At 47.2% G+C, this 27,405-nt stretch overlaps 2 protein-coding genes across 2 annotated transcripts; one reads left to right on the top strand and one right to left on the bottom strand.

The window, feature by feature from the left end:
• Positions 1 to 1,042: 1,042 nt before the first annotated feature.
• On the top strand, positions 1,043 to 8,249 carry LOC109744074 (enhancer of rudimentary homolog). The gene is made up of 5 exons (XM_020303171.4): positions 1,043 to 1,186; positions 1,290 to 1,382; positions 2,534 to 2,627; positions 7,796 to 7,916; positions 8,000 to 8,249. The coding sequence occupies exons 2-5, from the start codon at positions 1,380 to 1,382 to the stop codon at positions 8,091 to 8,093; spliced, it is 312 nt and encodes a 103-aa protein (XP_020158760.1). The 5' UTR covers positions 1,043 to 1,186; positions 1,290 to 1,379; the 3' UTR covers positions 8,094 to 8,249.
• Positions 8,250 to 8,984: 735 nt separating this feature from the next.
• LOC109744082 (probable folate-biopterin transporter 2) lies at positions 8,985 to 12,017 on the bottom strand. Its single transcript, XM_020303176.4, has 5 exons — positions 11,352 to 12,017; positions 10,998 to 11,257; positions 10,784 to 10,879; positions 10,528 to 10,698; positions 8,985 to 9,949 (listed from the first exon to the last, which is right to left on the bottom strand). The coding sequence occupies exons 1-5, from the start codon at positions 11,731 to 11,733 to the stop codon at positions 9,239 to 9,241; spliced, it is 1,620 nt and encodes a 539-aa protein (XP_020158765.1). The 5' UTR covers positions 11,734 to 12,017; the 3' UTR covers positions 8,985 to 9,238.
• Between the last annotated feature and the right edge of the window lie 15,388 nt (positions 12,018 to 27,405).

The following is a 27,405-nucleotide window of genomic DNA, read 5'->3' as shown; positions in this document are numbered from 1 at the left end:
GCATGTTATGTCATCGTTGGGTTCATATGGTTGGTCAGACGAGTTTATGAAAGATCAACATACTATAGTAGATGAATCTTTCCATATATGGGCAACTTAGGATGATGTCAAGCTACTCGTTAGTCATGACACGTAAATATTGTGCCCTTGCTTATTATTGTTTTCCTAAGTTGCCTACAAACACTCTGAAGTTGCCTAACAGTGGTGCTTAGTTGCCTGACATTACTTTTTCAGTTGCCTACAATACATTGAAAAGTTGTCTATAAGTGTTACTAAGTTGCATATCTATGAAACTAAGTTGCTTAGCATACCAAAAAGTATTTTATGCAACTAAGGATGATGTTAAACTATTCGCTAGTCATGGCAGGCAGCTGATAAATATTAGCCTAGCTCGAAAACTAAGTTGCCTACAATACTATCGACTTAGAGGCAAAACTAAACTAGTTATGGTAGGTAACTTAGAGGTGAAGCTAGCTAACTTCAAAGGAATTTTCGATGATACTAAGTCATCCTACGCAGACTGGTAGTAAGTTGCTTTCCTATAGCACTGAAGTTGCTTCCGTTTCATCCGAAGTTGCTCATAAAAAAAGTTAGTGAAACCTAGCCGTGAAAACAAATTTGAGTTTCGATGATCGGTTCAAAAGTTATAGCTTTTTGAAATTTTGAAAACGCAAATTAAATGCATGCAACGTGGGATCTTGTTGGGAAATCACGATATGAATGGGCGCACTGAGACACGGTGGACCAGCTCCTTTTTCTGTGCGTTAGTTCCTTTCTGTGGGCTGTGTATTGGAACCACGTGCGAGAAAGAGGCGGGAGACAGGAGCATAGAATTTCTTATCGTGTAGCGCGTGCGCCCGCCATGACGAACGAGCGCAGCTGCGCGTTTAAGATTTCAGGCTTATATTTTGATATGGATATGGAGGTAGTACCTGGTAAAAATGGATCTCCTCCTCCTGGGGTATTTTTTAAAACAATTTCTGGGGTATTTTGGAAGGACTTATTTCGATCGGGCTTTCCCTAGTCTAGTGTTCCGAAAGGATTCCATTTTCGTTCGGAAGGATCTCTCACTCTCAGGGTCGGGCTTCTCTTCACTGCAACTTTTTCTTGGCAAGCCTTCCTCCTCGCAGGCTCGCCCACACCACACCATCCACCGGCTCCGCCTCCGCCTTCACCCGCCATTCCGGTAACAATTTTTTTTCTGGTCTCCTCTTCACTTTCCCCCTACCGGCGAGCAGTATTTCTTCTCGGCTCCACCCACGCAGTTCGCTTTCTCTCGTTTCCCACAGGAAAGGCGCGGCTGCTGGTCTCTCTAGGGTTCGTCGGCCCGGCGCGGGGGTGCGGCGGGGGACCCGTGCTTCTGCTTCCGCACCGAGAGTATGGTACGGCGATCTAACCCTACAGCTACATTATTCCCGCTTCCTCTGTTGATGCTTTGCCTCGCGTCGCGGCTCGCTGGCTGTTGTGGGGAATTTTGTTCCCCATTTCCTCCTGCCTTTGGCGGGGTTAACTAATTTCCCTGGCTCGAAGGACCCGTGGTGGTTTTGCCATTGGGCAGAGTCCAATGGCTCGTTTCTCTCATTTTTTAGAAGCAATCGATGGTGCTTACTCTTTCCAATGTCGCTGCAAATCTTGATGTGAAATTGATTGATCCTGGAAGTGAAACTGCCTTTGGGGGACATGTCACTTGTGCATGGTGTTCAGTCTGTAGACCCCTGTTTAGGGCGCATCGATCCCGAAGTGTCTTCTGTATATATGCTCTGAGTAGCTTGGATTTGCATGTGAGATGCCAATCGCGGCTTGATTGCTTTCGTAGGAACTTCGATTCATCTCATCTATGTTTGGAGTGTATGATACCTTGCTGGATGGTTATCTAGTGTTCTGATGTCCTGTGACCTGGTTGAACCTGACTATCTGAGTGTGCTCGCTGTGGCGCTTGGCAAATTTTGTTCAATTCGATTAGGAAGACTCTGGGTGGCTTTGCTGGTCGCAAGGCCCAAAGGCGCTTATATGTTACTCCCTCCGTCCCAAAATTCTTGTCTTGGATTTGTCTAGATACGGATGTATATAACACTAAAATGTCACTAGATACATCCGTATCTAGACAAATCTAAGACAAGAATTTGGGACGGAGGGAGTACTTGGAAGCAATTAACAGTGCTCTTTAGGGCTCACTCTTTCTTTCAACTGGAAATAATTTCTATCTGAGAACTGGTGGAAAATAAACAATAAAGTGGTACCTGCCATGATATTTGGTCTGTAAACCCTTTGTTGAAGTACATTGGTTCACAGGTGTTCTGGGTGCCTGGACAATAATTATGCTTATGCCGTTTCAAAACCAACTTGCTTACCAGCATTTCTTTATGCAAAGTTTAGCACACCCCAGATCTTACTTATGGGCTGTGTGCACTTAGCTATGCAGAGGCCAGCTGTCAACTCTTTCTGCTTTTATTGCCTTGATGCGGCATTTTGAGTCAATACAATCTCCCTTTATACTAGAAAATAAAAGATCTTATTTGTGACATTATCACAGGCTGGAAGGCACACCATTGTTCTCGTGCAACCATCTCCAAACAAAGCGTCCAGAACTTTTATGGACTTCAGTTCACTCAACCAAGCACTGGATGGTCAGTGTTTTCTCTCATGCTCAGCTCTTGAATTATTAATGCAGTTATATGAATAAATTTTACTTTGCTGTCTGATTGTGCATGTGTTGTTTACTATGAGGTTATCATGGGATTCTAAAGATATGCTACTGTTTTGCATATGTCTCATTAGTTCATCTATTCCTTGCTTCAACTCTATAGAAGTAGTCATCAGCCATCATCGTTTAGTAGAACTTGGACTGAACGTTCAGGAATTCAATTTCTAATGTTGTTTACTGTCTTAATTTTTTGGTACCAGTAACCTTCGTGGTTGGCTTCTTACAGTGTGCACTGTGCCAAATGTTTCAGAAAACTGAAGTGATATCTGTGTAATGTTTAGGCGAGACAGATCATTAGTATGCTTAAATGTTTAATGAGACAAGATCTCAGTGTTCAAAATGTTCAACAACAGTTGAAATGACCACTGATGTATGTAAATTATCACATGGTTTGGGAGTCACATAACAGCAAATCACAGGATTTTGCTGGTCCTTTTAGATAATTGTGGGGTTGTGTACCTATTCGGCTATTCGTGCATGCAGTGACCTGGATGGCAGTTTTTTTTAGACAAAAGACATCTCAATTATGATGCCCGGTCTATAGAAGACCAAAGGTTCAAAATCTTACAATCCAACAGAAAGGTAAAGGGCTGGGGTTACCAGCTTACAGAGACAAACACACTAGCAGAAGCACTAGAACAGGGCCTGAAAACCCAAGAACCAACACATCAGGAAACAAAAACCACTTCAGATCACATCTATCATGCCGCTTGGGTCCTGGTGAGGTGTCGATTCCTGCTTCAGCTTGGTAATCTGTGCCTGAATACACAACCCTGTCTTCTTGATCTCCTCCTGTGTCCTCCCCTTCCACAGAGGCATCCACTTCTGCAGGTGAATTATCGAAACAAACAAGTAGTCAGAAGGATGAATAGTAGACTTCTTCTCAAAGATAATCTTATTTCTCATTTTCCAGAGCGCCCAAAATTGGACAGGAAGAACGATCCAGATAATCCTAAAACTATCCCCTCCCCCTCAGTGAAGCTAATAAGCTCTCCTCTATTACTAGGCCACCACCAGTTAAACATCTCTTTCAAACAACTCCAGACAAACCCGCAGTAATGCACTGTAAAAACATGTGGTCTGCGTCCGCAGGTGCTCCAAAAGCGCGCACATCCCATTTCCTGGGCATCTCCTTTTTTGCAATTGGATCCTTGAAGGAAGTTTATCCAACAAAGAGTTTACGCATGAGATTTTCGTAGGAAGTTTTAACTTCCCCAAAACTCCTTTTGAAATTAATGTACCCCTTTTCCTGCAGGACAAGCTTTTGTGCATAGAACTAGTTGAATAATTTTGTGCAAATTAATGTACCCCTTTTCATAGGAAGTTTAACTCCCCAAAACTCCTTTTTGTGTAAGACACCAGCTAACCTCATCCTCTCCTCTGAAATCAGTACCAGCAATCTCAGCTAACAAAGTAAGCCATAGATTTGAGTTCACCTCATCCAAGTTAGTCCTAAAGGGGGCAAACTATTCCCCTGAGGCTTGAGCTTTAGATACCTTGAGATCTGGGTCACATCATTTGCTGAAAAGAGCTGGAAAATGTTTGCAGTAGGGGTCATTTTCTAACCACAGATCATTCCAAAAGGAAGTTCTCTCCCCATTTCTCACATGATTGTAGTTCCCATGTTTGGAAATAAGTTGGGGTAGGCTAGAGGTGAAACCCATAAGATCTTGCGACCAACTCATGGCTCTGGCACATGGATAGCAAGCCTCCACGCACCCCTGTCCATAGCTAGTTCTTTGGTGATACTCCAATCCTTCAGGTCTCTCTTAACGGACTCCTTCCATGTCAAATTCGGTCTACCCCGACCTCTCTTGACATTCTCCGCACGCTTTAGCCGTCCGCTATGCACTGGAGCTTCTGGTGGCCTGTGCTGAATATGCCCAAACCATCTCAGACATGCCCAAACCATCTCAGACGATGTTGGACAAGCTTCTCTTCAATTGGTGCTACCCCAACTCTATCTCGTATATCATCCTTCCGGACATGATCCTTCCTCGTGTGGCCACACATCCATCTCAACATACGCATCTCTGCCACACCTAATTGTTGAACATGTCGCCTTTTATTCGGCCAACACTCAGCGCCATACAACATTGCGGGTCGAACCACCGTCCTGCAGAACTTGCCTTTTAGCCTTTGCGGCACTCTTGTCACAGAGAATGCCAGAAGCTTGGCGCCACTTCATCCATCTGGCTTTGATTCCATGGTTCACATCTTCATCAATTACTCCCATCCTCCTGCAGCATTGACCCTAAATATCGAAAGGTGTCCTTCTGAGGCACCATCTGCCCATCAAGGCTAACCTCCTCCTCCTCACACCTAGTAGTACTGGAACCGCACATCATGTTCTCGGTTTTAGTTCTACTAAGCCTAAACCCTTCTAATTCCAAGGTTTGTCTCCATAACTCTAACTTCCTATTTACCCCCGTCCGACTATCGTCAACTAGCACCACATCATCCGCAAAGAGCATACACCATGGGATATCTCCTTCTATATCCCTTGTGACCTCATCCATCACCAAGGCAAAAAGATAAGGGCTCAAAGCTGACCCCTGATGCGGTCCATCGCTTGTTCGAACACTTGTCACAACATTATCGTACATGTCCTTGATGAGGGTAATGTACTTTGCTGGGACTTTGTGTTTCTCCAAGGCCCACCACATGACATTCTGTGGTATCTTATCATAGGCCTTCTCCAAGTCAATGAACACCATATGCTAGTCCTTCTTTTGCTCCCTATATCTCTCCATAAGTTGTCGTACCAAGAAAGTGGCTTCCATGGTTGACCTCCCAGGCATGAAACCAAACTGATTGTTGGTCTCTCTTGTCATTCTTCTTAAGCGGTGCTCAATGACTCTCTCCCATAGCTTCATTGTATGGCTCATCAGCTTAATTCCACGGTAATTAGTACAACTCCGAACACCCCCCTTGTTCTTGAAGATTGGTACTAATATACCCCGTCTCCATTCTTCTGGCATCTTGTTTGCCCGAAAAATGAGGTTGAAAAGCTTGGTTAGCCATACTATCGCTATGCCCCCGAGGCCTTTCCACACCTCAATGGGGATACAATTAGGGCCCATCGCCTTGCCTCCTTTCATCCTTTTTAAAGCCTCTTTGACCTCAGACTCCTGGATTTGCCACACAAAACGCATACTGGTCTCATCAAAGGAGTTATCCAGTTCAATGGTAGAACTCTCATTCTCCCCATTGAACAACTTGTCGAAGTACTCCCGCCATCTATGCTTAATCTCCTCGTCCTTCACCAGGAGTTGGTCTGCTCCGTCCTTGATGCATTTGACTTGGCCAATATCGCTCGTTGTCCTCTCTCGGATCTTGGCCATCTTATAGACGTCCCTTTCGCCTTCCTTCGTGCCTAACTGTTGGTAGAGGTCCTCATATGCCCGACTCCCGTGCTTCACTGACAGCTCGCTTTGCGGCCTCCTTCACCATCTTTGTACTTCTCTATGTTGTCTACACTCCTATTCAGGTATAGGTGTCTGAAACAATCTTTCTTCTCTTTAATCGCCTTCTGGACATCATCATCATTTTGGGAAAGTGTGAGTCCGCCTATGTTGTCTCAACATAGCCGGTCCCAAGCCCCGTAAAGGAGGAGGGTTGTGATAGGCTTGGCGAGCCAACGTAAAAACTCAGCCACTCTCATATTTTCTCCCCATGCATCGGCAGCCAATGACATGCTGCCTCTAGGTTCAGCCCCAAACTGTCTCTTGTAGAAGTCAGATATGCTCAGAGAGCTCCTGTTTAGCACTAATCACCTTTTCCCCATCAATGAATTAAAGAAAAGATAGAACACTTTCTTCTCCTTTCGTTAGCCACCGCATGAAAGTAAGCTGTCTTACAGTCACCCTGAGTTGAACAATCCATTTCCCTCTCCCCCTCTGCTGCCAATAAGCTTCTTCTGCTTTATAAATACCGATCAACTCCTGTTGCAAGCTGCCATTCCCCAGCAGTGCCCAGAACTATCAAGAACACTATCTTTCCTAACTCTTACTTCTCTCCCAAAATTAGCTTCCAATCCGTCAGAACTTTTCTAAGCTCAATAGAACAGAAGTTCCAGTCACCCAACGCATTACACCTCCTATGTTGCCAGATTTAGGAATTCTCCCCATTTATAAATAACTCGATCTTTAAATCCCTCCTCTGGTAGCCATTGTTTTTCAAAGAACATTTTGTGACCATCTAACTCAGAGGATAGAGGTAAAGGGAACCAATTCTGGTCACAGCTTGCAAGTTACAAAGGGTAAACATGGCTCCTAATCACAAGATATCAGCACTCTATTCAACACACATCTAACATAATCTAATTGCTTGTTAGTCCAAGTAAATCTAGCTTCTCCCCTAGATAACTATCAGATTCAAATTAGCAATAGAAGAGTTAAACAGATCAATCAATATCTGATTGATATTATCCGAGTTTTTTCATGCGCCCCCCTAATAAGATTGAACCCCCTCCTCACCCCAATAACAATGAGCACATTGGAACCTCTGATTTATTTTCAAGCCCCTCTACAAACTGATCAGCAGGACCATACACCACAATTAGCTCCCATTTTCTTCAGGCCCTGTTTGGATTACCGTTTTTCTTTTAAATACACCTGTAAAAAATACACGTCTGCTCCCACCGGTTTTGTTTCCAGCCGGAAAACACTTGTGTCCGGTAAGATACACTTATAAATTTAGTACTTCCGTATTAAATTACACCAATACCAAGCGCGGCCTCAGGTCCCTTTGGAATAGTTACATGCTAAGGAAATATCTCCGCTTTGAAATGTTACCTACTTCAAAAAGATCATCATTACCTCCAGCTAGGATTCCTCCCCGGATCACCCATGAACTAAGCACCACACAAACTGGTGGGTTCCTGGAATGCAGTAGGTACAGCAAAACCGTATCTGCACTGCAACTGCACTTATTTACGTTCATTTCTTTAGCTACCGTCATTGTAGATCTCCATATGGACAACCAGATGCTTTTCTTTGATTGAAGCAAGTCCCGCGTATTTGTTCATTTCTTCAGCCACTGTCTTTGTAGATCTTAATATGGTTAACAGGGCTCTTTTGTAAACGACAGGTATCTGTGCCCGTTATGAAAAGAAAATCATGGATATCAACCCGATGGCCAGGAACTTCACTTATGACATCACCGACCTCTACAATTTCATCGATGGCCTAGCGGACATCAGCGCGCTAGTGTGAGTACAACTTCACGTTAAACTTTCAAAGCATTGAATCACAAAAGCAAAACGACTAACCATGATGTGGCCTGCCCCTGCAGGTATGATCATCAACTCCAAGCTTTTTTGCCGTATGACAGGCAGTGGATAAAACAGAAGATGTTCCAGCACCTCAAGAACCAGGCACGGCAGTAGCCAGCCGCTGGTTCTGATTAACAAAAGCAAGTGTACAAGGTGGTATGTCTGTTGTCTGTAGTTTCAGATGGTGTGAGAGACCTAGGGTTCATGTGCTAATTGTAAGAGAAGATGATCGATTTGCTTGGCTATCTGCCATTTCTGATGCGACACCGACACACCGTAGTACTCCCTCCGTTCCTAAATACTTGTCTTTCTAGGCATTTCAACAAGTGACTACATACGGAGTAAAATGAGTGAATCTAAACTCTAAAATATGTCTACATACATCCGTATGTGATATTCATTTGAAATGTCTAGAAAGACAAGTATTTAGGAACGGAGGGAGTATAAATGAAAGGCTTCTGCCTGTGTGTGTCTGACCATGAATGGATGAGCAATTACTATGATAATAAATCGATCACTTTGTCTTCAAATTTGGCAACACTCGGTCCTCATTCAAATTTCAGTTATTCAATGAGCTTGGGAAATGAACTTATGTGTCAAGATAGAAGCTCTTATGCAAAGTCAATTCTTCCACATAACATACGCTAGATCTGTACTTCGTTTTTTTACCGTCAACTCTGCCATCCAAAAATGAGGTAAAGAGGAGACGGTTTTCACCACCAAATTCTGCCAGTGCCTGTGATATACAGGGTTGGTAAATGCACAGGCACCACGTCTACCTGTAGAGCACCACGTGTACTGAAATACTAGCACTTCACACCTACAAAGAACAATATTCTCAAAACGCCAAACTTTCAACCACAACCTTGGTGAAAGTTACAGGAAAAGAATATGCTAACCAGGGATGGTTCTGTGATAGAGAAGGAGATGAAGTTACTGTTTTAACTCAACTGAAGAGAGCAGGAAAGAAACAATGGATAGGAAAAAAAAAACTGCTCAATACAATAATTGAATGGACTGATATTTGTATTATTCTATCTTGTTTTACATTAAGAAAAGAAAGAAGAAGAATCTCGCAAAAAAGAAAGAAAGAAGAAAATGTATGCTTCACTTGCTACTCAGCTGCTTTTACCTATACAAAATACAGATAAACAGGCGGTAAGAAATTGTGTACATTCCTAGCAACAGCTACCGAAGCGTATAATCAGATGGTCGGGGCGTAAATGAATCATGAATCAACCCTCTTACGAAAAAGATGATCACCCAACTGTTCTGTTCGTGTTCATCAGTGGGATCAACTCTACATCCCCTCCTACATCATCAGTCACTTTGATTCTCTCATCTTGAACATCCTCAACGGAAGGATGACAACCTGAACCATCCGCAACAAGGACGGAAAACTCAACACTGCCTGATCCATCCTTGACAGCTTCTGTAGATTCGTCATCATGGAGCATCTCCGCAGGAAGGAGCGTCGAGTTCTGGTCGCTTTGAGGAACAAGAAACAGTAGCATCAGCGGAAGTAGCCTCGAGACGTTTCTGATCAATACAACTGCCCAAAGGTTAGTGAACTCCGATCGAGTCACATTCAGCGTGTGCAGCAGCAGGCCACCCCACCAGGCAGACATAAGCAGCCCCACATTTTGTATCGACATGAGCAGGGCATAGAAGGTTCCTTCGATGCCCGGAGGACAAAGCTTGGAGCAAAGCACGAGAACCGGCATCCACTGAAGCTTGCCGACCATTACAGAAACGCCGCAGTCGATCACCGCGAAAACGTAGTCTGGTATGCCGACCTTCGTGTTTAGTCGGGTCACCAGCGCTAGATCAAGCATCCCTGTCAGGCTTGACAGCACCTGACCCCATAAAAGCATGCTGCGGAAATCATAGTCCTTTAGAGCACTTTGGTATAGGACAACCCCGAGTAGTGAACCCACTGCACCGACTGCATAGATCACACCAATAAATTCCTGTCACAATGAAAATGTTCCGTAAGTTTCTTCGGCAACAAATGAGTATCGTAAATCTCAATGTAACCAATATAGCACATCCATGCACATTTTTACCATATACTATTACTCCCTCCGTTCCACAATACATGCCTTCCATTTGTCAAAATATAGATGTATCTAGACATGTTTTAGTATATAGGTACATCCATTTTTGAACAAATGGAAGTCAAGTATTTTGGAACAGAGGGAGTACACGATAAAGGGTTAGGATCTGATTGAGACTGCTATTTTGGAACATTTGAGCAGATTGGCAGATCATCTTCAGAAGCTTATTAGTCGGATTTGAACGTACATTGCTTTAGCTATATTAAGATAGTACACAAATACCATGTTCATCTACTTATGGAAGCTACATAAATCAATTAGGTTGCATCAAAGTGGTATCTGGTTGTCTTCCAGCCAGAGAGTTCTGGCCAGATAACCAGATTGGCTTCTAACTGAAACACCACCTGCTTATAGAGATTTAACCATTAGTATCATGCTATTCTTTTTCAGACTCCTAGTCTGTGACGATGATATCTAGGGTATGTGCACACCTCAGAAAATCCTGGTCCATTTAATCGATCTGTGTACCAGTAGAACATCCCTCCTTGGATGTCCAGGCTTAGATTGAGCGAAACATATATGTACAAACACGGCCGCCAGACTTCAGGGCACTTCAGTGTTGTCCCCGTTGACCGAATTGCTTTGTAGAACTTCTTATGAACCTGATTCAGCAGAGGCCTTAGTGTGCAAAGACTGCATTCAGCAATTCAACCCAACAAAAAGTGGAGTGTGCTGTCTGAGGCTGACCTGCTTGTAATTGAAGTTTGTCACTCTGCTCTCCTTCAGGAGAATCCCAGCTGAGAACACCAGTGCTGAGGGGATGCTCAACAAGCCAAGAGCCCCCTTCAAACAACAAGCACAAGACATATCATCCGCCGAGAACATCGAATTCGCATGTCGCGGCATGTGAGAAACAAGAATTGATAGCATATATATTAGCTTAACAGGGGGCTCAACGGACCTGAGCGCCCATGGAGTGGACAAGAAGGCCGCTGATGGAGTACCCAATCAATGACCCAAATGAGGAGCAAAACCCGCACAGGCTCTGCATGTCGGCGGCGAGCGGCGGATGTGTTATGCTGTTCTGCGCAACCAGCGCGTCCAGCGTCACGTCGGCTATCGCCGCGCCTGCGCTCTGCGCCGTGAGGGCTAGGACCGCCGGTATGAGCCCCAGATTGCTTTGCAGGGAGATCATAAGCATGGATGTGGCGCCAATCACGCCTGCATTAGCCTCAGAACACGGAGCATCAGGATACCAACCGTGAAATGATGTTCAGTGTGGTGGAATCAAGAAGAGATCCCCAAATATTTTCACCTGCGAGAAGGAAGTAGGGGCGGCGGCGGTACCCGGCGACGGGCACGACGTCGGTGAGCAGGCCCCAGATGGGCTTGACGACCCACGGCGAGTCGACGATGCCCTGGTAGAACTGTGCCGCGGACGGCTGGAGGCGCAGCACGTCCTTGCTGTAGTACGAGGCGGCGACCACCCCGACGGCGTTGCCCACGCCCTGGCAGGCCCCGTAGACGGCGAAGACGGCGAGCACGAAGCTCCAGTGCAGCTCGCGGGAGAGCCGCCGCAGCCAGCGGAAGGGGGAGGCGACGCCGCATTCGGCGCTGCCGTCGCAGGGACCACTCTCGGCGCCGGCGCCGCCAGCTTCTTCGAGTGGCCCGCCCTCCTTGGCGTCGGGATCCATCATAGGAACAGCAGCCCTCGAGGAACAATTTCTTCCGAGGCTTCTTGGGGATCTGCGGCGAAGCCACCGGAAACCGCGCGGCAGGAATGCGAGCCGCGGCGACCGGGCGGTTGGCCGCCGGGAGAGGCCGACGAGCACGAGAAGCGTATATTTTCTTGGTGAGCTGACTGGCTAGCGGTAGCTGAGCACGAGGCGTAGTGTTCGATGGGTTTACCCGAGTTCGCGGTGTTTGGTTTGACTTCGGCTCGCAACTAGTTTCTACACTAGAGAAGAAACGCTCGTGTCGTCGAAAAATCAGGGCGTTCTGCAGACACAGTCGCCGGAGTTCATCAGAGATTGGGAATCAACGAGAGGGAGAGGAAGTGAAAGACCGTGGTGATTTTTCTGATTTGATTTGCCGGCGGTTAGCGACGGTGATATTGAAAGGCATTCACTCGCTATCAACAGATGATCCAGGAAATGGAATCACACGTGATGTCACATTCTTTGCTATTGCTTTTTTTTTTCTTTTGCTAGGAAAAGGGAGTTTTATTCCAAAATAATAGGGTTATAATTCAGAGGTAACAATTTCTCGATACATGGAGGACCTCTGTTCATCCAAATAGCCGTGCAAGATTCAATACGACTGTAAACGTCCAATTGATCTGCTACCCTATTTTGCTCTTTTCTAATTTTCTGTGGAACAAACTCCTTGTTCGGGGAACGAAGCATGAAAATCAAAAATTTCCTACGAACAATCAAGATCTATCTAGGAGAAGCATAACAATGAGCAGGGAGAGTGTGTCTACGTACCCTCGTAGACCGAAAGCGAAACCGTATATAACGCGGTTGATGTAGTCGCACTCTTCGCGATCCGATCACGGTCCAACCGATCTAGTGCCGAACGAATGACACATCCGAGTTCAGCACACGTGCGGCTCGATGACGTCTCCTCTTTCTTGATCCAGTCAGAGAAGGCAAATAAGTAGATGGGATCACAACCAGCATGACGGCGTGGTGGTGATGGTGGCGGTGGAGTCGAAATACCGGTAGGGCTTCGCTAAGAGAAAAACCGTGGACGAGAACTATGCCGAGAGGGAGCAACGGGGCAGCACCAAGGCCAATGTATTGGGGTGCCTTGCTGCGCCCCCTCCTCTATATTTATATGCGTGGGAGGGCTGAGAGTCTAGCCCTACTCCTAGTAGGAGTTGGCGCCAAAGGGGGTGAGGACTTGGACTCCCAAGTCCAATTCTATTCTTGCTAGGACTCCCCTTCCCCCCCCCCTTCCCTAACCGCATGGGCTTTTGAGGACTTGGTGCGCCTGGCCCAACAAGGTCAGGGCGCCTCCCCTCAACCCATGCCAGCCCTTGGGGCGTGGTGGACCCATTTGTGGACTTCCGGACCCCTCCGGAATCCTTCGGAACCTTCTGTAAGCTTCCCAGTACAATACCGAAAAAACCACACCTTTTTTCGGAACCCAAAATATGACTTCTCATATATAAATCTTTACCTCTACACCATTCCGAGACACCTCGTGATGTCTGGATCTCATCCGGGACTCCGAACAACATTCGGTTACCAATCATCAAATATCCCAATACTACTCTAGCGTTAACGAACGTTAAGCGTGCGACCCTGCGTGTTCGGGAATCATGTAGTCATGACCGGGAAACCTCTCCGGTCAATAACCAATAGCGGGATCTGGATGCCCATATTGGTTCTTAAATATTCCACGAAGATCTTTTATCGGTTGAACCACGATGCCAAGGATTCGGTAATCCCGTATGCAATTCCCTTTGTCCGGCGATATGTTACTTGCCCGAGATTCGATCGTTGGTATCTCCTTACCTAGTTCAATCTCGTTACCGGCAAGTCTCTTTACTCGTTCCGTAATACAAGATCTTGTGACTAACTCATTAGGCACATTGCTTGCAAGCTCTTTACGATGTTGTATTACTGAGAGGGCCCAGAGATATCTCTCCGTCACACGGAGTGACAAATCCCAGTCTCGATCCGTGCCAACTCAACAAACACCTTCGGTGATACCTGTAGAGTACCTTTATGATCACCCAGTTACGAAGTGATGTTTGGATACACATTAAGTATTCCTCTGGTGTCAGGGAGTTGCACGTTCTCATGGTCTTACGAATAGATACTTGACATGAAAAAAGTTATAACAATAAACTGATACGATCAACTGCCACACTTACGGTTGGGTCTTGCCCATCACACCATTCTCCTAATGATGTGATCCCGTTATCAAATGACAACTCATGTCTATGGTTAGGAAACCTTAGCCATCTTTGATCAACGAGCTAGTCTAGTAGAGGCTCACTAGGGACATAGTGTTTGTTTATGTATTCACACATGTATTTAAGTTACACATGTATTTAAGTTTCTGGTCAATACAATTCTAGTATAAATAATAAACCTTTATCATGAATAAAGAAATATGATAATAACCAATTTATTATTGCCTCTAGGGCATATTTCCAACAGTCTCCCACTTGCACTAGAGTCAATAATCTAGTTCACATCGCTATGTGATTAACCCCCAATGAGTTCTGGGATTTGATCATGTTTTGCTTGTGAGAGAGGTTTTAGTCAACGGGTCCGCAACATTCAGATCCGTGTGTACTTTGTAAATCTCAATGTCTCCATCCTTGATCCAATCATGGATGGAGTTGAAAAGGGCATTAAATATGCACTTCATATGTAAATCCCGCCTCAACACTCGGTTTGGAACTACTTCAGACGTTTGCTCCACTTGACGTATCCGGTTCGAGACTCAGGGTCATTCAGATCGGCGTCAAAACTTGCATCAACGTAAACCTTTACGACGAACTCTTTGTTACCACCATAAACGAGAAACACGTCCTTAGTTCTTTTCAGGTACTTTAGGATATTCTTGACCGCTGTCCAGTGATCTACTCCTGGATCACTTTGGTACCTCCTTACCGGACTTATGGCAGGGCACACATTAGGTTTGGTACACATCATGACCTACATTATGGAGCCTATGGCTGAGATAGGGAATGACTTTCATCCTTTCTCTTTCTTCTGCGGTGGTCGGGCTTTGAGTCTTACTCAACTTCTCACCTTGCACTATAGGCAAGAACCCTTTCTTTGACTAATCCATTTTGAACTTCTTCAAAACTTTGTCAAGGTATGTGCTTTGTGAAAGTCCTATTAAGCGTCTTGATCTATCTCTATAGATTTTGATGCCCAATATGTAAGCAGCTTCACCGAGGTCTTTCATTGAAAAACTCTTGTTCAAATATACTTTTATCCTTTCTAGAAATTCTATATCATTTCCAATCAACAATATGTCATCCACATATAATATTAGAAATGCTACAGAGCTCCCACTCACTTTCTTGTAAATATAAGCTTCTCCGTAAGTTTGTATAAAACCAAAAGCTTTGATCACCTCATCAAAGCATATATTCCAACTCCGAGATGCTTGCACCAGTCCATAGATGGATCGCTGGAGCTTGCATACTTTGTTAGCATCCTTAGGATCGACAAAACCTTCTGGTTGCATCATATACAACTCTTCCTTAAGAAACCCATTAAGGAATGCCGTTTTGACGTCCATTTGCCAGATCTCATTATCATGAAATGCGGCAGTTGCTAACATAATTCTAACAGACTTAAGCATCACTACGGGTGAGAAAGTATCATCATAGTCAACCCCTTGAACTTGTCGAAAACCCTTTGCGACAAGTCGAGTTTTATAGACGGTGACATTACCATCAGCGTCGGTCTTCTTCTTAAAGATCCATTTATTCTCAATGGCTTGCCGATCATCGGGCAAGTCCACCAAAGTCCATACTTTTGTTCTCATACATGGATCCTATCTCGGATTTCATGGCCAGAAGGCATTTGTCGAAATCCGGGCTCATTATAGCTTCTTCATAGTTCGTAGGTTCGCCGTTGTCTAACAACATGACTTCTAGGACAGGATTACCGTACCACTCTAGTGCGGAACGTACCCTGTCGACCTATGAAGTGATGGAAATATGCCCTAGAGACAATAATAAAATAGTTATTATTATATTTCCTTAATCATGATAAAGGTTTATTATTCATGCTAGAATTGTATTGATCGGAAACCTAAATACATGTGTGAATACATAAACAAATAGCATGTCCCTAGTAAGTCTCTACTAGAATAGCTCGTTGATCAAAGATGGTTAAGGTTTCCTAACCATAGACATGTGTTGTCATTTGATAACGTGATCACATCATTAGGAGAATGATGTGATGGACAAGACCCATCCGTTAGCTTAGCATAATGATCGTTCAGTTTATTGCTATTGCTTTCTTCATGTCAAATACATATTCCTTCGACTATGAGATTATGCAACTCCCGGATACCGGAGGAATACCTTGTGTGCTATCAAACGTCACAACATAACTGGGTAATCATAAAAATGCTCTACAGGTATCTCCGAACGTGTTTTTTGAGTTGGCATAGATCGAGGTTAGGATTTGTCACTCCGAGTATCGGAGAGGTATCTCTGGGCCCTCTCGGTAATACACATCATAAGCTTGCAAGCAAATGACTAAGGAGTTAGTCACAAGGTGATGTATTACGGAACGAGTAAAGAGACTTGCCGGTAACGAGATTGAACTGGGTATGAAGATACCGACGATCGAATCTCGGGCAAGTAACATACCGATGGACAAAGGGAATTACGTATGTTGTCATAACAGTTCGACCGATAAAGATCTTCGTAGAATATGTAGGAGCCAATATGGGCATCCAGGTTCCGCTGTTGGTTATTGACCGGAGAGGTGTCTCGGTCATGTCTACATAGTTCTCGAAACCGTAGGGTCCGCACGCTTAACGTTCGTTGACGATATAGTGTTATATGAGTTGTATGTTTTGGTGACCGAATGTTGTTCGGAGTCCCGGATGAGATCACGAACATGACGAGGAGTCTCGAAATGGTCGAGAGGTAAATATTGATATATATAGGACGATGGTATTTGGACACTGGAAGTGTTTCGGGACGTATCGGGAAGGAATTGGGTCACCGGAAGGGGTTTCAGGCACCCCCCGACAAGTTATGGGCCTTATGGGCCAAAGGAGGGGATAGACAAGCCCACAAGGGGGCTGGTGCGCCCCCTCCCTTGTTGGCCGGCCCTAGGGAAGGAAAAGGGGGAGGGCTAGCCCCTCCTACCTTTCCCTCTCATGAGAGAAAGGAAGGGGGGGCGTCCTCTCCTGCCTTTCCCTGCACTCCAAATAAGGAAAGGAGGGGGCGCGGCTTGGGAGGGACCCCAAGTAGGATTCCTCCTACTTTGGCGCCTCCCCTTGGCCGCTACTCCCTCCCTCCCACCTATATATATGTGGGAGGGGGGCGCCTAGCACACAATAGACAATTGCCTAGCCGTGTGCGGCGCCCCCTCCACCGTTTACACCCCCGGTCATATTTTCGTAGTGTTTAGGCGAAGCCCTGCGGAGACCACTTCGCCATCACCGTCACCATGCCGTCGTGCTGCCGGAACTCATCTACTACCTTGTCGTCTTGCTGGATCAAGAAGGCGGGGGACGTCATCGAGCTGACCGTGTGCAGAACGAGGAGGTGCCGTGCGTTCGGTACTAGATCGGTTGGAGCGCGAAGAAAGTTCAACTACATCAACCGCATTGTGAAACGCTTCCGCTTACGGCCTACAAGGGTACGTAGACACACTCTCCCCTCTCATTGCTATGCATCTCCATGGATAGATCATTGCGTGTGCGTAGATTTTTTTTGTTTTCCCTGCAACGATTCCTAATAGTGGCATCTGAGCCAGGTCTATGTGTAGATGATATGCACGAGTAGAACACAAAGAGTTGTGGGCGGTGATAGTCATACTGCTTACCACCAACATCTTATTTTGATTCGGCGGTATTGTGGGATGAAGCGGTCCGGACCAACCTTACATGTCCATGCACGTGAGACTGGTTCCACCGACTGACATGCAACTAGTTTTGCATAAAGGTGGCTGGCGCGTGTCTGTTTCTCCTACTTTAGTTGAATCGAATTTGACTACGTCCGGTCCTTGAAGAAGGTTAAAACAGCAAACATGATGAATCACCGTTGTGGTTTTTGCGTAGTTAAGAACGGTTCTTTCTAGATGCCCGTAGCAACCACGTAAAACTTGCAACAACAAAGTAGAGGACGTCCAACTTGATTTTGCAGGGCATGTTGTGATGTGATATGGTCAAGATATGATGTGATATATGTTGATGTATGAGATGATCATGTTTTGTAATATTGATAACCCGCAGGAGCCTTAGGGTTGTCTCTTTGTATGAAATGTAAACGCCATGTAATTGCTTTACTTTATCACTATGCGTTAGCAAGAGTTGTAGACGCAATAGTTGGCGAGACGACCCGGACGCTACGATGGAGATCAAGGTGCCGAGCCGGTTACGATGGAGATCATGATGATGCTTTGGAGATGGAGATCAAAAGCACAAGATGATGATGGCCATATCATGTCTTATTTTGCTTAGAACGGAAGTAGCATTATAAGATGATCCCTTCACTTAATTTCGAGATAAAAGTGTTCTCCCTGAGTATGCACCGTTGCTACAGTTCGTCGTTCCAAGACACCACGTGATGATCGGGTGTGATAGACTCTTTGTTCACATACAACGGGTGTAAGACACTTTTGCACATGCAGAATACTTAGGTTAAACTTGACGAGCCTAGCATGTACATACATGGTCTCGGAACACTAGAGACCGAAAGGTCGAACATGAGTCATATAGTAGATATGATCAACATAGAGATGTTCACCATTGATGACTACCCCATCTCACATGATGATCGGACATGGGTTAGTTCATTTGGGTCATGTATCACTTAGATAACTTGAGGGATGTTTATTTAAGTGAGAGTTCATTAGTAATTTGATTAATTGAACTTAATTTATCATGAACTTAGTCTTGATAGTTTTGCATATCTATGTTGTAGATCAATAGCTCACGATATATACCTCCTATATATTTTTTGATATGTTCCTAGAGAAAAGTAAGTTGAAAGATGATAGTAGCAATGATGCGGACTGGGTTCGTGATCTGAGGATTACCCTCACTGCTGCATAGAAGAATTATGTCCTTGATGCACCGCTAGGTGACAAACCTGTTGCAGGAGCAGATGCAGACATTATGAACGTTTTGCAAGCTCGATATTTTGACTACTTGATAGTTTAGTGCGCCATGCTTTACGTCTTAGAACCGGGACTTCAAAAACGTTTTGAACGCCACAGAGCATATGAGATGTTCCAAGAGCTGAAAATTGGTATTTTAGATTCATGCCCGTGTCGTGAGGTACGAGACCTCTAACAGGAACTTTGCCTACAAGATGGAGGAGAATAGCTCAACCAGTGAGCATGTGCTCAGAATGTCTGGGGTACTACAATCGCTTGAATCAAGTGGGAGTTAATCTTCCAGATAAGACGGTGATTGACAGAGTTCTCCAGTCACTATGACCAAGCTACTAGAACTTCGTGATGAACTATAATATGCAAGGGATGACGAAAACGATTCCCGAGCTCTTCGCGACGCTAAAATCGGCGAAGGTAGAACTCAAGAAAGAGCATCAAAAGTGTTGATGGTTAACAAAACCACTAGTTTCAAGGGCGAAGGAAAGAAAGGGAACTTCAAGAAGAATGGCAAGCAAGTTGTCGCTCCCATGAAGAAGCCCAAAGCTGGACCCAAGCCTGAAACTGGGTGCTCCTACTGCAAAGGAAATGGTCACTAGAAGCGGAACTGCCCCAAATACTTGGCGGAAAAAAAGGGATGGCAAAGTGAACAAAAGTATATTTGATATACATGTTATTGATGTGTACCTTACTAGTGTTCGTAGTAGCACCTGGGTATTCGATACTGGTTCAGTTGCTAAGATTGGTAACTCGAAATAGGAGTTGCAGAATAAACAGAGACTAGTTAAGTGCGAGGTGACGATGTGTGTTGGAAGTGATTCCAGGGTTGATACGATCACCATCGCACACTCCCTCTACCTTCGGGATTAGTGTTGAACCTAAATAAATGTTATTTGGTGTTTGCGTTGAGTATGAATATGATTAGATCATGTTTATTGCAACGATTATTCATTTAAGTCAGAGAATAATTGTTGTTCTACTTACATGAATAAAACCTTCTATGGTCATACACCCAGTGTGAATGGTTTATTGAATCTCGATCGTAGTGATACACATATTCATAATATTGATGCCAAAAGATGCAAAGTTGATAGTAATAGTGCAACATACTTGTGGCATTGCCGTTTAGGTCATATTGGTGTAAAGCGCATGAAGAAACTCCATGCAGATGGAGTTTTGGAATCACTTGATTATGAACCATTTGATAGTTGCGAACCGTGCCTCATGGGCAAGTTGACTAAAACTCCGTTCTCCACAACAATGGAGCGAGCTAATGACTTATTGGAAATAATACATACTGATGTATGCGGTCCTATGAGTGTTGAAGCACGCGGCGGGCATCGTTATTTTCTGACCTTCACAGATGATTTGGGTAGGTATGGCTATATCTACTTGATGAAATACAAGTCTAAAACATTTGAAAAGTTCAAAGAATTTCAGAGTGAAGTGGAGAATCATCGTAACAAGAAAATAAACTTTCTACGATCTGATCGCAGAGGCGAATATTTGAGTTACGAGTTTGGCCTTCATTTAAAACGATGTGGAATTGTTTCACAAATCACGCCACCTGGAACACCACAACATAATGGTGTGTCCGAACGTCGTAACCATACTTTATTGGATATGGTGCGTTCTATGATGTCTCTTACTGATTTACCACTATCCTTATGGGGTTATGCATTAGAGACAGCCGCATTCACGTTAAATAGGGCACCATCTAAATCCGTTGAGACGACACCGTATGAACTATGTGTTGGGGAACGTAGTAATTTCAAAAATTTTCCTACGCACACGCAAGATCATGGTGATGCATAGCAACGAGAGGGGAGAGTGTTGTCCACGTACCCTCGTAGACCGACAGCGGAAGCGTTATCACAACGCGGTTGATGTAGTCGTACGTCTTCACGATCCGACCGATCAAGTACCGAACGCACGGCACCTCCGAGTTCTACACACGTTCAGCTCGATGACGTCCCTCGAACTCCGATCCAGCCGAGTGTTGAGGGAGAGTTTCGTCAGCACGACGGCGTGGTGACGATGATGATGTTCCACCGACGCAGGGCTTCGCCTAAGCTCCGCAACGGTATTATCGAGGTGTAATATGGTGGAGGGGGGCACCGCACACGGCTAAGAGATCTCAAGGATCAATTGTTGTGTCTCTGGGGTGCCCCCCTGCCCCCGTATATAAAGGAGCAAGGGGGAGGCAGCCGGCCAAGGGGAGAGGCGCGCCATAGGGGGGAGTCCTACTCCCACCGGGAGTAGGACTCCTCCTTTCCTTGTGGGAGTAGGAGAAGGGAAGGGGGAAGGAGAAAGAAGGAAGGGTGCGCCCCCCTTCCCTAGTCCAATTCGGACCAGACCATGGGAAGGGGTGCGGCCACCTTTTGAGGCCTTTCTCTCCTTTCCCGTATGGCCCATTAAGGCCCAATACGAATTCCCGTAACTCTCCGGTACTCCGAAAAATACCCGAATCACTTGGAACCTTTCCGAAGTCCGAATATAGTCGTCCAATATATCGATTTTTACGTCTCGACCATTTCGAGACTCCTCGTCATATTCCCGATCTCATCCGGGACTCCGAACTCCTTCGGTACATCAAAACTCAATAAAACTGTCATCGTAACGTTAAGCGTGCGGACCCTACGGGTTCGAGAACTATGTAGACATGACCGAGACAGGTCTCCGGTCAATAACCAATAGCGGGACCTGGATGCCCATATTGGCTCCCACATATTCTACGAAGATCTTTATCGGTCAGACCGCATAACAACATACGTTGTTCCCTTTGTCATCGGTATGTTACTTGCCCGAGATTCGATCGTCGGTATCTCGATACCTAGTTCAATCTCGTTACCGGCAAGTCTCTTTACTCATTCCGTAATACATCATCCCGCAACTAACTCATTAGTCATAATGCTTGCAAGGCTTATAGTGATGTGTATTACCGAGTGGGCCCAGAGATACCTCTCCGACAATTGGAGTGACAAATCCTAATCTCGAAATACGCCAACCCAACAAGTACCTTTGGAGACACCTGTAGAGCACCTTTATAATCACCCATTTACGTTGTGACGTTTGGTAGCACACAAAGTGTAACTCCGGTAAACGGGAGTTGCATAATCTCATAGTCATAGGAACATGTATAAGTCATGAAGAAAGCAATAGCAACATACTAAACGATCGGGTGCTAAGCTAACGGAATGGGTCATGTCAATCACGTCATTCTCCTAATGAGGTGATCTCGTTAATCAAATGACAACTCATGTCTATGGCTACGAAACAGAACCATCTTTGATTAACGAGCTAGTCAAGTAGAGGCATACTAGTGACACTCTGTTTGTCTATGTATTCACACATGTATTATGTTTCCGGTTAATACAATTCTAGCATGAATAATAAACATTTATCATGATATAAGGAAATATATAATACTTTATTATTGCCTCTAGGGCATATTTCCTTCACTATGGTTTGGTAAGAAACCTAAGCTGTCGTTTCTTAAAGTTTGGGTTTGCGACACTTATGTCAAAAGGCTTCAACCTGATAAGCTCGAACCCAAATCGGAGAAGTTCTTCTTCATAGGATACCCTAAGGAAACAATTGGGTACACCTTCTACCACAGATCCGAAGGCAAGATCTTTGTTGCAAAGAATTGAACATTTCTAGAGGAGTTTCTCTCGAAAGAAGTGAGTGGGAGGAAAGTAGAACTTGATGAGGTAATTGTACCTTCTCTCAATTTGGAAAGTAGCACATCAGAGAAATCCGTTCCCGTGATGCCTACACCGACTAGAGAGGAAGCTAATAATGATGATCAAAACTTCAGATCAAGTTACTACTAGACCTCATAGGTCGAACAGAGCACGTTCCACACCAGAGTGGTACGGTAATCCTGTCCTAGAAGTCATGTTACTAGACCATGGTGAACCTACGAACTATGAAGAAGCTATGATGAGCCCAGATTCCGATAAATGGCTTGAGGCCATGAAATCTGAGAAAGGATCCATGTATGAGAACAAAGTGTGGACTTTGGTGGACTTGCCCGATGATCGGCAAGCCATTGAGAATAAATGGATCTTCAAGAAGAAGACATACGCTGATGGTAATATCACCATCTACAAAGCTTGACTTGTCACAAAAGGTTTTCGACAAGTTCAAGGGGTTGACTACGATGAGACCTTCTCACCCGTAGCGATGCTTAAGTCAGTACGAATCATGTTAGCAATTGCCGCATTTTATAATTATGAAATCTGGCAAATGGACGTCAAAACTGCATTCTTAATGAATTTCTTAAAGAAGAGTTGTATATGATGCAACCAGAAGTTTTGTCGATCATAAAGGTGCTAACAAAGTGTGTAAACTCTAGCGATCCATCTATGGACTGGTGCAAGCATCTCGGAGTTGGAAGATACGCTTTGATGAGGTGAGCAAAGCATATGGTTTTATACGGACTTACGGTGAAGCCTGTATTTACAAGAAAGTGAGTGGGAGCTCTGTAGCATTTCTAATATTATATGTGGATGACATATTGTTGATTGGAAATGATATATGTCGGATTTCGGGTTCTGGCAAAACCCTCGAGGTTCGAACACTGGGGTGCGCACGAAGATCTCTCCCTCCCCCTAGCTCGCTCTCGCAATGATCGTCAGGCCTAATGTGTCGAACCCAAAGAGTAAGGAGACACAAGAGTTATACTGGTTCGGGCCACCGATGTGGTGTAATACCCTACTCCAGTGTGGTGTGGTGGATTGCCTCTTTAGCTGAGGGTGAAAAGTTACAAGGGAAGAACAGCCTCCTAAGGAGGGGTGTTCTTGTGCTTGGTGGACTTGTGTGAGGCTATGGACAGAATGGCTCCGATCCAAGATGAGCTGCCTCCTATGGTGGTGGCTAGTCCTATTTATAGAGGCCCTGGTCCTCTTCCCAAATATTGAGCGGGAAGGGATCCCACAACGGCCAAATTCGAAGGAAGACAACTAGTACATGTTATCCTGACTAAAGGTGGTCTTCGCCTGCCAAAGGCTCTAGTGGTGACGCCGTCTTGGGCTCCACGGTGACCTCCGTCCTGCCGTCCTGCTGGTCTCGGTCTCGTTGCACCGATATGGAAACCTTTGCCTGATGCCTCGGGACTCCTCGCCTGCGCTTGCCTCTTTAGCACCAAAGAGGAAACGAGGACACTGCACACGCTGGCGCCCGCCTGGTCATGGTCGTCATGGCTTGCGTCACGGGAACCTCGCGAGGTGTCCCTTGCCTTGATCTCTCTGCCCGCCCCTGAGGAGGTCTTGCGTCGTCCGCCTCGCGAGGTTTGACCCCTCGCGAGGGTCTTGAGTGTTTGCTAGTGAAGATGGGCCATACGGGGCCACTGGTGGAGCCACGCCATGGGCCGCAGGCAGGCAAGTCTAGGGACCCCTGTTCCCAGAACACCGACAGTAGCCCCCGGGCCCAAGGCGCGCTCGAACTTGGCTTCGAGGCGAAGCCAAGGGGCAAGTGCGGAGCGCCGCGGGCCCCAACAGCCTGCGACCCTGCTTGACGCGTGGTGATTGATTGGACGTGGGCGTCTCCGCTTCCCCACGCTGCCTCGGCAACTGCCCGACTTGACGAGTCCTTGCTGCATGCAGAGAAAAGTCATTATTACCTGTGATCGTGGGGATCGCCGGTTGGTCTTCTCCCGCTATAAATGAGGAGGGGGCAGAGCCCCCGTTGCTCATCTCTTCCTGCTCCGCTTGCTCCTCCTCCCTTGCCCCATTGCTAGAAGCGACACCCATGGCGCCGATTCAGAGGTTCTCGAGTGCGGAGAAGGAAAAAAAAACCCCGCTACAAGCCCGGACCACTTTCGCCGAAGAAGAGGCCGGTCCACCGCCGCGATGTAGTCGTGAGGCCGGAGGTGTCGAGGCCTTGGTGCGAGCGGCCTCCTCCCGGGTACCCGCTGCCCCTGTACGCCCAAGTTGAGGGCTCTGGAGGCAGAGGCGGCGAGCGCCGCGTTCCGCGCCATGGCCGTGGTCGCCGCGCAGCGGTGACGCACGCCGTTGCTCCAGGAGCCCACGCCGCGGACTCCTTGCGCGAACTCGTGATGTGGGCGGCGATGCCTCCGCGCACTTGGATTCTCTTCCCGCAGTTCTTCTTCGTCGAGATGTTGCCGAGGGGCCCCCTCGAGCTTTGGCTGCAGCACGCTGACTGCGACGCCCCGGCGACTGGAGCGGAGGTTGAAGCCGTTTTCCCAGGCAAGGTCTTCATGACCCGCGGCTGGGGCGAGGTGGCTCGAGTTCGCCGCGTGGAAGGCGCCCTCGCCATCCACTTTGAGTACGACGACGCCTCCACCATGTTCTTCAAGGTATTCGATGAGGAAGGCTGCCGCCTGGAGTGCTGCCCTGGAGGGGGTCGTCGGGACGGCGCAGCTACCAACGCCGAGCTTGCGGTCGGCTTCGGCAGCGGCTCTCCCAGCAACAGCGGCGATGCTTGGGAGTCCAGCGACTCTCCCGAGCCCTACGAGACCCCGGAGACGAGCGACGACAGCTACGTACCCCGAGCTCTCGCCGGGCTCGGAGCAAGGCCGCAGCATCTGGCCGCCGCCGTCGCTGATCTGGATGGGGTTGGCGTCGGCCTCCCGTGACCCACTATTGATGATGGCATCAGCCGCACCAGCGCGTGTAGATAGAACTCCTAGGAACTCCCTTCTTTTTGTTCCTCACGAGGAATCGAAATGGTCCCCATGGGGGCATGTAAAGGGTCTGTAATGTCTTCTGTTCATTTTATCCCTATTATGAAAATTTGCGAACGCATGTCTTGTTTTGGCCCGGTCTCCCCTTTCCAACCCCACGGCAGCTTGGTGCTCTACGCCGACAGGTCCCGGTCCCCAGGCAGGCTGCAGCCGTCGCTGGTATGCCAGGTCGCGATGCCGTGGTCAAGGCCAGGAGGTGAGCGGCCCGTGGTCCAGTAAGAGCTCCTGAGGCGCGATGCTCAAGAGGTCCCCTTTAGCGCTCAAGCAACTACCGAGAGGCAGGAAAGGGTGGCGATGTTTCCGTAACAAGGCTGCCACATGTGAGGATCCTATGCTGTAGTGCTTGGTCGACCCGGGCGTGAAAACTTATCTTGGCAGTCCGGAGCTGGTTCCGTGTGTTGCGCCAGACTTGTGCGTCGACTGATGTAGTGCAGCTAGGTTGGGCCCATGCAAGTCTCCTCCTCCCCTCCACGCTCTTCGGTGTGCTCTGCGTCCTCAAGTCCCGGCCCTCAAGCGAGCTCAGCCGCCGCTGGTATGCCAGGTCGTGATGCCGTGTTCAAGGCTAGGGGGTGAGGGCTGGAGAGCCAGTAAGAGCTCCTGAGGCGCGATGCTCAGGAGCCCCCCTTTCAACGCGCAAGCGAATCGCATGGGAGAAGAAGGAGCGCGTGGTACCGCCCGCTGTCGTCCTCAGGAGGTCCCTGCAGGTTAGCACGAGGAGGGACATAGATCGCCACAATGATTGTCGGTCTACCGCAGGTCCCTCTGCAAGAAGATGAGGGCACTTAGGGCCTGGTGAGGTGGCGTGCGCGAGGCGTGCCGCGAGCCAGAGCTCGACCGCTCAGATTTGTCGACATTGCAGGGACGGACCCGAGCACAAGCGCCGTGCCAGCATGTGTTGCTCCCGTGGTGGGTGACAACCAAGCAGGTGATAACCATAGATAGATTATGCATGAAAAGCAAACTAGCTTAGGTAAATGCAAGAACAATTCATGCCACCGGGACGGACCCGAGCAGCCTGGGGATAATGCAGCCCGAGGGGCGCCCCCAACAGAGTAAGCTAAAGATGCAAAGGATACATGCCGCAGGGACGGGCCCACGTGGCCTGAGAATGATGCAGCCCGAGGGGCGCTCCCAGCTAAATAAATTTGGAAAATGTCACCTAGTTTCGTTGTCGAAGGGATGTTGGGGTAGCTGAAGATGCGTGGCGAAGGGGTTGCTCGTCATGAGCTACCGGAGCCCTGAGCCTCGGGAGGCTCTGGGGTCCGGGTGGTTCCTTGAGGACCGTCTCCATCTCCTCCAGAACTGAGTGATGCCTGGCCTCCTGAGCTGCCAGGACGCTCCGCAGGTTGCGCTGATAGGCGTCCACCATGCTCGGCAGGCCGAATGGCATGCGAACATAGCTGTGAGGTGGGCCCTCACAATGTCCCACGCGCGAAGGCCAGAAGAGCTCCTGAGATGCGGCCCTGTTGAGCCCTGGGATGTCGATGTAGACGCACAGCCGCCATCCTCGCCTGGATGGGGAGCTGCGCCAGGTGGGCGGCGGTCGCCGCGCATGGCTCTTGCTTCTTGAAACTCTTGGGTAGTCTGGGTGATGAACTCCTGAGCACCAGGCGCTCCTCGCCCGGTGCCCTCCTGAGGGAAACGTGCCGCCAAGCACGCCTCCATGTGGTGCCCGAGCGCCTCCCTCGTGATGTTGGCCAGGTCTGAGGCCCTCCAGAAGAGAGCCCTCGAGCCCTGCTCGAGGAGGGCGCCGGGCACGCCTTCCTATGTGAGGGAGGGAGGCGCCCCAGGCGCGGGCGCCGATCCGGATGTGGCATCGCTAGAGG

Source organism: Aegilops tauschii, chromosome 2 (genome assembly GCF_002575655.3).
Source record: "Aegilops tauschii subsp. strangulata cultivar AL8/78 chromosome 2, Aet v6.0, whole genome shotgun sequence".
Taxonomy (NCBI): Eukaryota; Viridiplantae; Streptophyta; class Magnoliopsida; order Poales; family Poaceae; genus Aegilops; species Aegilops tauschii.
Note: the sequence above shows the minus strand (reverse complement) of the source record. Positions and strands in the feature narration are given on the sequence as shown.

Bases quoted from the DNA above. Each gene is read 5' to 3' on its own strand.
- LOC109744074 (XM_020303171.4), top strand. The intron at 2,628-7,795 runs GTCAGTGTTTTC...TGTAAACGACAG, and splicing joins ACTCAACCAAGCACTGGATG to GTATCTGTGCCCGTTATGAA. The intron at 7,917-7,999 runs GTGAGTACAACT...CTGCCCCTGCAG, and splicing joins GCGGACATCAGCGCGCTAGT to GTATGATCATCAACTCCAAG.
- LOC109744082 (XM_020303176.4), bottom strand. From the start codon at position 11,733: ATGATGGATCCCGACGCCAAGGAGGGCGGGCCACTCGAAGAAGCTGGC. The intron at 11,258-11,351 runs GTGAAAATATTT...AGGCTAATGCAG, and splicing joins CCCCTACTTCCTTCTCGCAG to GCGTGATTGGCGCCACATCC. The intron at 10,699-10,783 runs GTCAGCCTCAGA...CTGCTGAATCAG, and splicing joins CAAACTTCAATTACAAGCAG to GTTCATAAGAAGTTCTACAA.